Source organism: Haplochromis burtoni, unplaced genomic scaffold (genome assembly GCF_018398535.1).
Source record: "Haplochromis burtoni strain Fernald_Lab_line unplaced genomic scaffold, NCSU_Asbu1 Contig_18, whole genome shotgun sequence".
NCBI classification, from domain to species: domain Eukaryota; kingdom Metazoa; phylum Chordata; class Actinopteri; order Cichliformes; family Cichlidae; genus Haplochromis; species Haplochromis burtoni.
This window is the reverse complement of record NW_024582379.1, coordinates 3,980,398-3,992,314: the sequence shown is the minus strand read 5'-3', so window position 1 is coordinate 3,992,314 and position 11,917 is coordinate 3,980,398. Positions and strand designations below refer to the sequence as shown.

At 42.2% G+C, this 11,917-nt stretch overlaps 1 protein-coding gene across 1 annotated transcript; it reads right to left on the bottom strand.

Moving 5' to 3' along the window:
• Nucleotides 1-82: 82 nt before the first annotated feature.
• ficd (FIC domain protein adenylyltransferase) lies at nt 83-2,729 on the bottom strand. The gene is made up of 2 exons (XM_005916348.3): nt 2,152-2,729; nt 83-1,619 (listed from the first exon to the last, which is right to left on the bottom strand). The coding sequence occupies exons 1-2, from the start codon at nt 2,420-2,422 to the stop codon at nt 538-540; spliced, it is 1,353 nt and encodes a 450-aa protein (XP_005916410.1). The 5' UTR covers nt 2,423-2,729; the 3' UTR covers nt 83-537.
• Nucleotides 2,730-11,917: the final 9,188 nt, after the last annotated feature.

The window sequence follows — 11,917 nt, the reverse complement described above, 5'->3', positions numbered from 1 at the left end:
CATGTCATGTTTCTTTTCCCTCCCTTCTTTTCTGGTCTGAAACTTGTTTTAATAAAGTCCTACAAATGATGCCCGACTTTGCTCATTGTAGACCACTTTTATTTTAAAATAAATAAGAAAATACAGGAAAGTGCATTACAGTGTCTGGAGACATCATCTTTACGTCAAAGAACTAAATGTTCACCGTGCACATCCGCAGTTGAAACTGAAGATTCAAGCCCGACAGAAATCTTGTTTTGTTTCCTCCTCGCAATATGATGGAGAATTAAAACGCCTAAACTCTCCCACAACACAACTTTTCATTGCGTGGGAAAATTAGGGTGTGGTAAAGCAAACCTGACACGACAAAAAGCAAATTTCAGTTCACCTTCCTGAAGCAGGCTGATGAATTCAGCAGGCACAGAATCCAAACTGTGACGAGGGAATGATGGGTATGATGTGGACAAAGGAATTCACATTTTATGATGAGCTCTAAAATGAAATGACATCTATGTTTGCATGCCAGTGTTGCCATGCTCCTGTATCCCTACCCTATGCTCAGTTGTGGAATGGGATGGTCTGCTTGCAGTCGAAACAGGTCTGGTCCTGGCCTGCTCCCGGCAGCCCCACGGCGTGCTCCGTAGTAGAAATCAACAACGTGTCCAAAGTTATTTCTGTACATTTGGCTATGAAGCGGATGAAGGGCCGCACATCACCCTCGTTGGCTGTGTCCAGAGCGGCGTAGTATTCAGCCCGTTGTTCCTTGCGGATAGTAATTGGTGGGTATCTCGCTTGCATGAGCACGAGGTTCATGAGCAGCCGCGACGTACGTCCGTTGCCGTCAACAAATGGGTGTATGTACACCAGTTTATAGTGGGCGAGTGCAGCGTATTCCACGGGGTGAAGCTGCAGCGCCTCGTCGGAGTTGAGCCACTGAACGAGCTCCTGCATGTGTCTCTGCAGGTCCCGAGGATGAGGAGGGATGTGGTGGCCCACAAACACCTGACTGGTGCGCAGCCTCCCTCCTTCCACGGGGTCTACGTAGCCGAGCACCCGCCGGTGGATCTCCAGGATGTCGTTGACGGTGATGGCTCCTGATCTGGACAACAGCGTCGTGTTGATGTACTTCATGGCCGCATCCACCCCGATCGCCTCGTTCTGCTCCTGCAGGCTCTTTCCGGGGACGGCGTAACGCGTCTCAATGATATGACGGATCTCTGACAGCGTGAGCGTGCTGCCTTCGATGGCCACGGTGTGGTAGATGTGGTGGTAGTAGGTCTCCTCCATCACTCGGCGGAATGCAGAGTTCCCTTTAGGAATGGACATAAGCTGGCGCACTTTACTGTCGATGATGCTGAAGTAACGCTGATCGATCTCTTCCACCAGGGGAAGGGTCCGGTCTCGGCTAACCAGAGCTCTCTCGTTGCACGGTGAGATGGCCAGGGCCTTGGTGTACAGGTGATCTGCCTGGACGACATCCTTCTCCTCCTCTAAAATGGTCCCCAGCTCCGTCAGGGCATCCACGAAGTCTGGGTTCATGCTAAGTGCATGCACCAGCAGCTTGTGAGCCTTCTCCCTCTTCCCAAGTTTCTTCATCTCCTGAGCCAACTGCAGTGCAGCTTTGGCCTCCAGCTCCATCTCTGCAATCACGACATGATTGACAGGGTGAGCAGTGAAGATGCAGTAAAACAGCAGGTCATGTCATGACAAAATATGAATAAATTCATTAATTAATTAAAAAAAACGTTATTACACTTGGATGAACTAGAATGTTCAACAACTTCAGAAATCATTCAGGGAACTAATATTCAATTTAAAACACTGAAGCCGCAAATTTGTTGTTTTTACATTTAGTTGATGTGCTTCCTCTTTTTCCTTAACAGTTCGCTGGTCTTCACAGTTAGAAAACAGTGTGAAAATACCTACAATTTGCAGAGGATTTGGAGAATTACAAGCTGACGTCTTCACAATGTCATCATTCAGAAATCCCAACATACAGGAAAAACCAATACGATCAGAGCTTGAAAGCGATAAAGGGAACGCAGTTTTCTCTATAAATTTGTTAAATTAAGCCCTACATGAGTTCACACGGGCCTTCTTTCTCGACATATGGTTAATATTGTTCTGCATATGGCACTAAGCTGACCCCCACAGTCAATAACATGAGTGTACCTTTGGTCGGCTTGGGCCTCTGAGGCAGCAGATCAAGAGCAGTGAAGGGGACGGTGAGGCTGGTGGACTGCACAGCTGGATGCTGCTGTGGACTTCCCCACAGTTGGCAGCGGAGCAGAGCGATGCCTCTCAGGGAGGCACAGCACTGATCCTCCACCCCAACCATGGGCATCAGGAGCGCCACGAGTGAGCCGAGGGCGATGCAAAGCAGCGGGCCCCATCCTCCTAGGACACGGGCGCTGTAGTAACTCCACACCTTCACAGCAGCCATGAGGACCCCTGGTTAAATCCTCCATCTTCTGGTGTAATGCCCCCCATCTAATTTCACTCCAGCATGGAGACCCGAAAGGTGGCGAACAGGAGGAAAACGAGCAGCATGGCAGCTGCCGCGAGAGATCAACTAAACGAGACAACTTTTAACGCCCGTAAGTTAGGAAGCAAGCTACCTTTAGCTACAAACGGAGGCTCTAAACCTTAAGCTAACTTAACGACCAAACGGCGGCTGGCTTTTCGTCAGAGTCGGAACAGCTGTACACATAATACACACATCTCCAACTTCCTTAGGCTCAACGTTTGAACATCCTAAAAAAAAAAAAAAAAAAAAAAAAAAAAAAAAAAAAAAACGTTTGAACATCCTCGAATATCATTGGTCCGAAGTGTATTGAAGGGCAGAGCCGATTGGGTGAAAATTCAGCAATACAACTCTCGTTTCGTAGCCGTCCCTGATTGGCTGAGTCATGGAAACCTTTTCCCCGAGTTTTACCTTTCAGGGACAAGAGCGACATTATGTAATCAGTAGGTATCTAATGTAATCTAATTTATTTTTTAGTTATGGGGTATTTTAAACATGTAAAAGAAGAAACAAATCCTATTTAAAGCCCCTCTATTGCCAAAGATCAAGGCTGTAGAGAAATCTTGAAACACAACTGGGTACTTATTTTGTAGTTATTTGAAAGCATTATATAAATTAGCTTTCATTTCTGTGTTCAGTGAGATCTCAAGCTACATGTTTAGAATCTCCACACAAATTAGATTTTTAAAAATTCACAAAAGTTTATTTCTTTGCTTCAAAATAGGGGTTTAAAACGCCCCCCTGCGGTATATACTTCGACCATCATTGTGGATCTCTCCCTTAATATTTTAGTGCCCTCTTGCTCATCTTATACAATCTCCTTTGCTTTGACCTGTTATCGAAGAAAGCAAAAGCAACAACTCACTTCCATCCTTATCGGTGCCTCGTCCTCTCTTCAGGAGATCCAGAATCTATTAATATGTAAATATTTTTTACATTTTAAAAGCCAATGAGAGTGAAAGACTCACCTAATGCAGACCAAATCTACCTACAGGTGCAAACAGAGTAATTTCACAGATCATGTTTGCAGGATCTGGGCGGGCACAGCATTTTTCCACATTTAGAAAAAAAATTTTTTTTTTTAAGTAAGTAAGTTTAAGTATTTCACTGTCAAACTCTGAATATAGCTCATTCTGTTCAAATATGAAACCTTTTTTTAAATTTCAGGTTATATTCATTCATGCAATTTTGCAGTGTTTGAGACATAAACACCACAAAAGATAATTTTGATTTGACAAGTCAGGGTAAACAACATACAGTCCTGTGAAAAAGGAAGTTGTCAAAGCACTCTGTGACCATCATCATCATCATCATCGTGGTGCATTCCTGTGAAACACTAAATACTCCCTATGGGGTTGTAGAACCACTGTTAGCAGCAACAACCAATGTAATCACTTTCTGTATGACTTCATCAGTCTCTCACTTTGTTGTGGGTGAAATTTGTCTCATTCTTCTCCACAGTGCTGCTTCAGTTCATTGAGGTTTGTGGTATTCGTTTATACACAGCTCTCTTAACCACCTAGTCTGGGCCATTGCAACATCTTGATTATTATTTTTTTCAGCCATTCTCTTGTATATTTGCTGCTGTGCCTGGGATCATTGTCCTGTTGCGTGATTTAGTATCAGCCAAGCTTTAGCTGTTTGACTGATGGCCTCACATTTTACTTTGGCTTCAAGGTATCCAGGTGCTGTGGCTGCAAAACAAACCCAAATCATCACCTCTCTACATAGCGAAATATCTCCTCTTTGGTCTCGTCTGTCTAAAGGACATTTGGGATGAATTTGCTTGGATGTTCCTGGGAAGATCGTAGCATCATGTTAACACACATCTAAATGCTCCAGAGCAATAAAACTGCCAGAAATTCTGCATTTATGCTTACACTTGCTGAATATAAATGAATCAAATGCATTTGATGTGCAGCACCTGGTTGTTACCTATCGCTTATGCTTTGGAACCAGTAAGGGTGTACTTGTCCCCACAGCAGTAGTCGTCTTAGATACAGCTGTTTGTACAGCTGCAGCTCTTCTAAACCCAAAATAAAACAATTCTCCTCTCCAAATTTCTAATGCACCCACTTCATCAGGTCTTAAGGTAATAAGCAGGCATATCAAGCAAAATGCAATCACCATGAGGAGATGTAAATCTAGTGTTCTCTGGTAATTGCACTGTTTCTTTTTAGTCTAGCACCTGGATTTGCCCGTTTCAATCCCAAACCCGACTGCCAGCTCTTGCACTGCTTCTGGTCATAACAGGAAGCTACTTTCAATTCCTCCACCTGTGACCATAAACTGGGAGTAACTGGTTCTAGGAAATAAATAGACCAATATTTAAAAGACACACTTCACCTCCATTTGCCCTTCTTCTGCCAGCAGAATGTAAACTCCCTATCAAACAGATGAGGGCAGCATTGCTTTTTACGCAAACAACTCGGTCTCTGTCCAGCATATCCTCTAAAGACTGCAGCAGCGCTCTTGGCCTCAAAATCACTATGATCAGGATTCAAAGCCATTGCTATCAAGTCTTTGAATATAACAAAAAAGGAACCCATGCTCGTATAAACCAAGAGTAACATCCTCATCCTCAGCTTCTTTCTCTAGTGACATTTTAGTAATCCTTCTCATCTGTTTATCTCTTTGTCCTTCACATCACTGCCATTCTATTAGGCTTTATATATGTCTTTTAAAGCTTAATGTGCATCCTCTGTTTATAGTAAAATGGCTTTTATAGAGATTACCACCTGCTGTGGACAGCTTGAGGTGCTGAGGATATATTTCTGGCTGCGCGCCAACGCCAACACTATTAGGCATATCTTCAGCAGATGGCCATGGCGGGCTATCAGCTCTAAATAGCTGGTATTCACGCACAGCCTGTAACTCTGCAGCAACACACTCTCACCACAGGTATCTCAGGGGAGGTTATGAATTAGCAGCCATTCTAAGGTCCGTCTGAAATCTGAGGTTTTGAATTCGCTGCACCCTTTTCTGCAGCTGCACACTAACATCATTTCCCACCACAGAGCCTTTGTTGTTCTGACCCACAGCAATTTCGCCTTGGAGGATAATGGCGCTTGCTTGACTTGCATTATTTCTTTATCTGTGTTATTCATGCAGACTTCTCAATGCAAATAGGAGGGTATAGTGGTAAAGGGTGTATTTATGTCGCCATGTCTTCTCTGAGAGTCTGACTGGAGAAAAGAGAGGAAGGAAGATAGAAAACTTGGGAAAATATTTAATCAGTATTCTCCCAGTGATGAGCTGTGATTGGTGCAAATACACCTGCTGGGGCACCTTTTTGTTTTTAAACTTAACTTTAATTGCACCAAATGTATTTTTGGTATTTGGCTCAAAAGAACCTGCCATCAATAATATGTGAAGTATGGCTGTGGAGAAGCACACAAGGTCCCTCCGAGCACTTTTCACTCATGGTCAAATAGTGCATCATGGCCAAAATCTAAGGTACTAAAGCACAATCATCACCAGAGCCAAAATCACAGCCTGCCTCAATCAGCCTTGGCAGCAATCAGCGAGGGTTAAGTGAAGCAGCTTCTGTAGTTATCTGACTTCAAAGTGAGCTTCTCAGAAGCACCATGCTGCTGAGGGCTCAGCTACTTTGTCTGTGGCTGCAGTTACCAGCTGCTTATTTCATATTCACTTACTTCAGAACTGCATATTGGTTTAACAGACATCAGCACAGCGACGTAACTGGTGACACCTTGTGGTTTGTCAACTTCCTTTTTTGAGACCCAGATGGTGTTTTGGCCATCGCCTTTTTGGTTTTGAAGAATGAGACCGTACAAGCGAAGGGCGGGCCTCACTGAGAAAAAGGCACCGCACCCTCATATCTTCCTGAAACGCAGAAGAAAAAATGTTTTTATATTTCATTGTTAGATTATTTAAGTATTGCCTTTGAAAGAAACATGCTACAGCGTCAATTGAAAAACAAATAGAATAGTTATCTATTTTTTTTTATCTTCTGTCCCTGGTAATGGACATCAGGTCCTGTTTTATTACAGAATAAAGTGATGTTATGGATATTTTTCTTTTTTCTGTGAATTTCTAGACATTTTTCTAGTCATGAACATTAAAACATTTAGATGAAGAGAACACTCTCCATTCTCCACATCTAACACTCAACTAAACCTGGGTTGCTAGGTAATGGATGTATGACAGAGGGTGGAAGACAGGATTTTTCTCAGCACGGTGCAAGTGGAGTAATACTTAGAGGGCCAGACAGTGGAGCAGGAAGGTGAAAGCTTGGAGGAGGACATTTCCAGCTTTTAAGAAGCCTAAGCTGGGAGAAAATGATGTCACCTAAGTACATTATGGGTAAGCAGCATAGTGTAAACCAGGGTAATGATGTGTTGGGATTTTGATTACTCAGCAGCCTGTGAAGGAAATCATCCGTCCATGGTGTCAGCAGAATGATGTGGCATGTTGCACTGTGCTTATGAGAGGACTCACCATCCGGAAGGGCTTGTTCCAACCTTATCAAAGACATCAAGTGCATTTGTTACTTTGATGGACTGCCTAATCTTAAAGAATCTGTCCTGACTTATTGAATCGGCTATAACCTGGAACTACTAAATTTGGATCATAGGTTATCTGAGTCATGCCGCGAACACTGATGTGCTCAAGGATGTTTTCTTAAACCTGGTTGCTTATTTCCTGTTTGATGTAATCAGAGGAGCAGCTGTCTCTGTGGTTTGTTGCCAGTGTTGTCCTGATTTCATGTTTCATGCAAAAAAGAAAACCCCAACCTCATTTAAATGTAATTGATAAAGACAGCAGATAATGCACTTTTAACATATATATTATTAATTATAGAAATCAACAGAATAAAAGAAGAAATTACATTTTAAAGAAGTGTGTTTTTGTGCGTGTGTGTGAATTCAAGTGAAAAGGCTCCTTCTTCCCTTTCTAGAAATTGTAGTGCCTAAAATCTTCAGAGCCCTGCATTAAAAAAAGAAAAATCTTATAACATGCCACCTAAAAAGCTGGTATATCCTCCTTTGTGCTTTCATCTTCCTGCTCTAATGTCTGTTCTTCCTCCACCACATCTGACAGCCACTGACCCTCCTTCCACAATTTTGAGTAAAATCCCTGCTATCTCATTGTGCCCTGTGCTTGCTCAAGTATGTACACGGATTGAAACTGTAAGGTAGTAAATCCTGCTGTCCACTACAAAGGAAACCGAATAAAAGTTTTGTTTAGCTACAGAACCATAATATCTGCAAAAAATAATCCTCATCATTTCGAAAAGAAAGTCCCTGTGCTCTGTTAGCCCAACTCACATAAATGTGGCAGCAATAGAAAAAGAAGGCGCAAGATGTCCTCTTGAGAGCACAACAGGACTTTTTCATGTTTGTGGCTGTAATGTGACAAAATGTGGGAAAGTTCAAGGGGGCCGAATACTTTTGCAAGCCACTGTATATTGGTTAATCCAACGAGCACTGTCAAGCAAATCCTTTTTATGCAAACAGAAACTACGAATTTCAGTCAATCACAATCACTAAAGAGTTACTAAAGAGTAAGATATATTGTCAAACCTTCAGCACCACTTATTAAGATGAGTGACTGTTTGCATATATTTGAGCCTTTCTGTTTTGACCCTGTGTGCTTTAGAAAAAGTCCAAAATAAATTCAAACTTGTTCTCCCAGTTCTTATTAAAGATGTCTGCTGTACAGTCTTATATAAACAGGAAAAAACACAGTTCCAAAATGATCGTGACATTCATGCCCACGACGAGCGTATGTAAACGTCGTAATAGCGGCTTGTCACTGTCATCGTAGCTACGTCCTTATCTGGCCTTGCTTTGTCTTCAGTTATCCTTCTAAATCTGACAATAATTTACAAATTGAACAAATTACTGGTTTATTAAATAAACCAATAAACGAGCATGTGAGGTCACAAGATCATAACTAATGCATTCATTTAGGATATAAATAAAAACAAATGGGTCATTTTCCCAGAGATTTCTTTTATTATCAAATAAGTCGCCTCCTATTGGCCATTCAAAGAAATTACCTTCCCTTTCCAGACCTGAAGACTTCCTGCAGCTTTCATATATATATATATTCTGTGATGACAGTAGAGCTCTGCTTCTCTCGGTGGATTAAAATTAATAAGACATTAGCTCTGGAATAATTCCATTGGATAACACACTTCGTTTCCGAATGGTTTGTGAAATGAGCTGTATCTGGTTGTTCTCATTTATCTCTGGAGCCACTCTTGGCACTTGCTTTACTGTCACATCTACAAGTTGGTCTGTCTGTGTCTGCCTTTTGTTGTTATTCAGAGATCCTCAATTATTAGGGTGGCTGTGGCTACAATAGCTTGCCATCACCAGTGTGTGAATGTGTGTGTGAATGTGTGTGTGAATGTGTGTGTGAATGGGTGGGTGACTGGATGTGTAAAGTGGAAGTGAATCTCTGGTATGACAGCAGCACAAGTAAGACACAAGGAGTGACAATAAATTGTCACCTCGTGTGACAGTACACTGATGTACAAAATTGGCTCGAATAATCAAAGTTAACATGAAGCAGGCCAGCGATTTAGCATGTTACAGTTTACCTATACACAGATTCCTGCAAAAGCTCAGAAAACAATGTGTAATCTTTGACTTCTGGATGATAACTAAACATCTGTAGTGATGCAAAGCTGATGTCATCAATAACTTTGTCATGGAGACCAAAAATGAATAACATAAAATCTCAGTTAGAAACTGACAGCATTTGACAGACATGAGCAGTCAGGATGATCACGAAAAGGTGCTCGCTGTTGCATTAAAGGAGTGTAGCACTCATTATTTTTACACTTTAAGTGATAGGAAATGCTGATGCTTCCTGGAAATCGAAGTATGTAAGATGCTATTTACAGTCTTCAAAGTCAAAGATCCCCCACAAAGCTGGGGCAACTAGTAGAATCAACTATATCTTTTTTTTTCTTAAATCAAGACTTAAGAGAATGTGTAGAGGCTAAAGCGACTTCAGCGTACCTCCCTCCATTCTTGAATTCAGTTCAGCTGGCGACAACACAGACAGGCATCAAAATGGGGACATATTGGCCCTTTCTCCATCTGAAATGTTCACAAAAAACGGTTTTCTTGACTCCCCTTTAGCTCAAAAGTCAGGCCAAATATGGCAGAATGAGTAACTGATGAAGGATAAATGATGGCATGAGATGAATGCACTCCAGGTCATATTGGGGACTTGCTTTATGCCCATCTGGCACATGCTGACATGAGCTAACCCTCTCAGCTGTGAGAGCAGATAAAAACCACACGAGTCTGCAGTTAAAATCATTGATGAGTGCTAATTCTGTTATTAACTGCCTTAAAAGCCTTGTGCTACTTTGGGATTAGTTAGGCATCTCTAATCTTTAATGCATTCCTGTCATATGCTTTTATCTCTTATAGCAATGTTTTAATTAATGTTTAATGTCTATGCGGCATTTTTTTTACAAGCTTTCATATTATTCTCTGTGCAGAATAAAACAAATGTTGTTTATTCACAGGTTGCTACGTGTGTTATCATGATCTTCACACCAGCTGACATGTTAACTTAAAGTACACTCCAGAGATGACCTGTCATACACTATTAAAATAACACGCTGTCTTTCTGCTGCTGGCTAGAACTGTGCTTCTAGAGGTAGAAAATCCATCTGCCCACCTGGAAAAAAAGCAACCTGTCAGGGCAGGAAATAAATCCCTCTGGCACAAGCACTGTGCCTCTTCCCCTAACGGTTCGCTCTTCTCCATCCAGCCTCTGTGGAGCAGTCAGTCTGCTTGCTTTTCTGTCTGAGGCGAGGCTTTGTTCTGGGTGACAGAGCTGGGTGTCAGAGATAGAGGATCTCGTTAGGGAGTCAGAGGGGGAGAGCGATGGTGGCGCTCTTTGCAATCTCTGGAGTATGGATGGTTCAGCAGGCAGGGATGAGGGGGTCTCAATATGTATGAGAGTGTGCAGGAGAGCCACACTGAGAGCAACAACTGCCCTTAGATGTCAGCATCCGAAATACCCATGTCACTGCAGGATCGACTCTCGGTGGCAGAATGACAAGTGCTTCTGCAAGACGATTTGGGAGGTCAGGATGTGTGTTTTTCCCCTCAGGTGACAAGATAGAGGACAGAGTGCTGTGTTTGGCTGCCCTTAACATGTCCACGAACACCTCCACGAAATGAAGAAAATCAGACTAAAACATATGCAGAAAATGAGCTTTACAGACCCCTCGACTTCATACGAATATTTTGCCTTTGTCTCTGTTGAGGTTTTAGTGGAGAGGTTTCACACAGGAGACAAGAAACAAATAATGACACTTTTAAAACTATAACAACAATGACTCCCTGTTTATATTGTTCACCTATTTACATGCAAACTGCATAATGTACAGAAATCAGCTGCACTGTCATCATTATATTCAGCGTTCAACAATTCTAAATACAATATATGAGAAAATTTTACATGCATTGGTAACGTTTTCTGGCTTTGCATTTCTTTTTCTGTCCCTGATGCTTTTTTCTTAATACAGCGAAGCGGGTTTCGTAGTTCAGCCACACTCATACATGACAATACCCATGCATTAAAACCATTTTGCACAATTTACAGTAAGGTTGCCTCTTTAAGGTGTTATTGCTCCACCCAGCCCTTTTCTTCTGTGTGGTTGTTGACTGTGCTGCAAATACTATAAACACTTCCTGCTATCATACTGCTGCTGATATGATCTTTCTGAATAAGCTGCCCCACAAACTGTGAGTTAACTGAGTGAACTTGCATGGTACCTGTACAGGGAATTGTAGATGATTAATTTTACTGAATAACTGAGGTGTAAATACAATAGTGAAGAGTGTGTGTGCATCTTCCTCGTGACATTTTGCCTAAAGCGGCGCTCATGATTTATTCAGTTTGCATTCTCGTCTGCCTGTCCTGTTTCTTCCAATCACAAAGAATTTCACAAAGATGCTCCCTCCATGAATGTCTGGACAAAATAGATAATGTGCTATGTTGCCGTGTAAATGCTGTACCATTTGTCTTCTGTCTTTGCATCTGACTGATGGTCTTGCTGGTATCTTTGATTGTGTTAAACACTGTCATATTTGTTTGCTCGTCAGTAACATATCCCCTTGGATAACAGTCATGCATTATGTACCAGCTTCATGTACCAGCATGTCAGGTCCTGCACCAGCTTGAAGAAATGAGCAGAGTCAATAGGTGAGTGAATGATCTGGCGAGAAAGACAGGGGACCAAAATAATTGGGTCTCCGTTGAGGGACAGCTATTACGATGGCCCTCCCTGAGGCAGTTCTTGCTATTTCACTTATTATTGCACTTCCACATTGGCCCGTGTTGTTCAGAGGCGTGGGTGAGCGAGCCACTAGTTCTGTCAAATGCACACAGTGATGACTCAGGAACCGTGAGCTG

Bases quoted from the DNA above. Each gene is read 5' to 3' on its own strand.
- ficd (XM_005916348.3), bottom strand. From the start codon at position 2,422: ATGGCTGCTGTGAAGGTGTGGAGTTACTACAGCGCCCGTGTCCTAGGA. The intron at 1,620-2,151 runs GTACACTCATGT...TCGTGATTGCAG, and splicing joins GAGGCCCAAGCCGACCAAAG to AGATGGAGCTGGAGGCCAAA.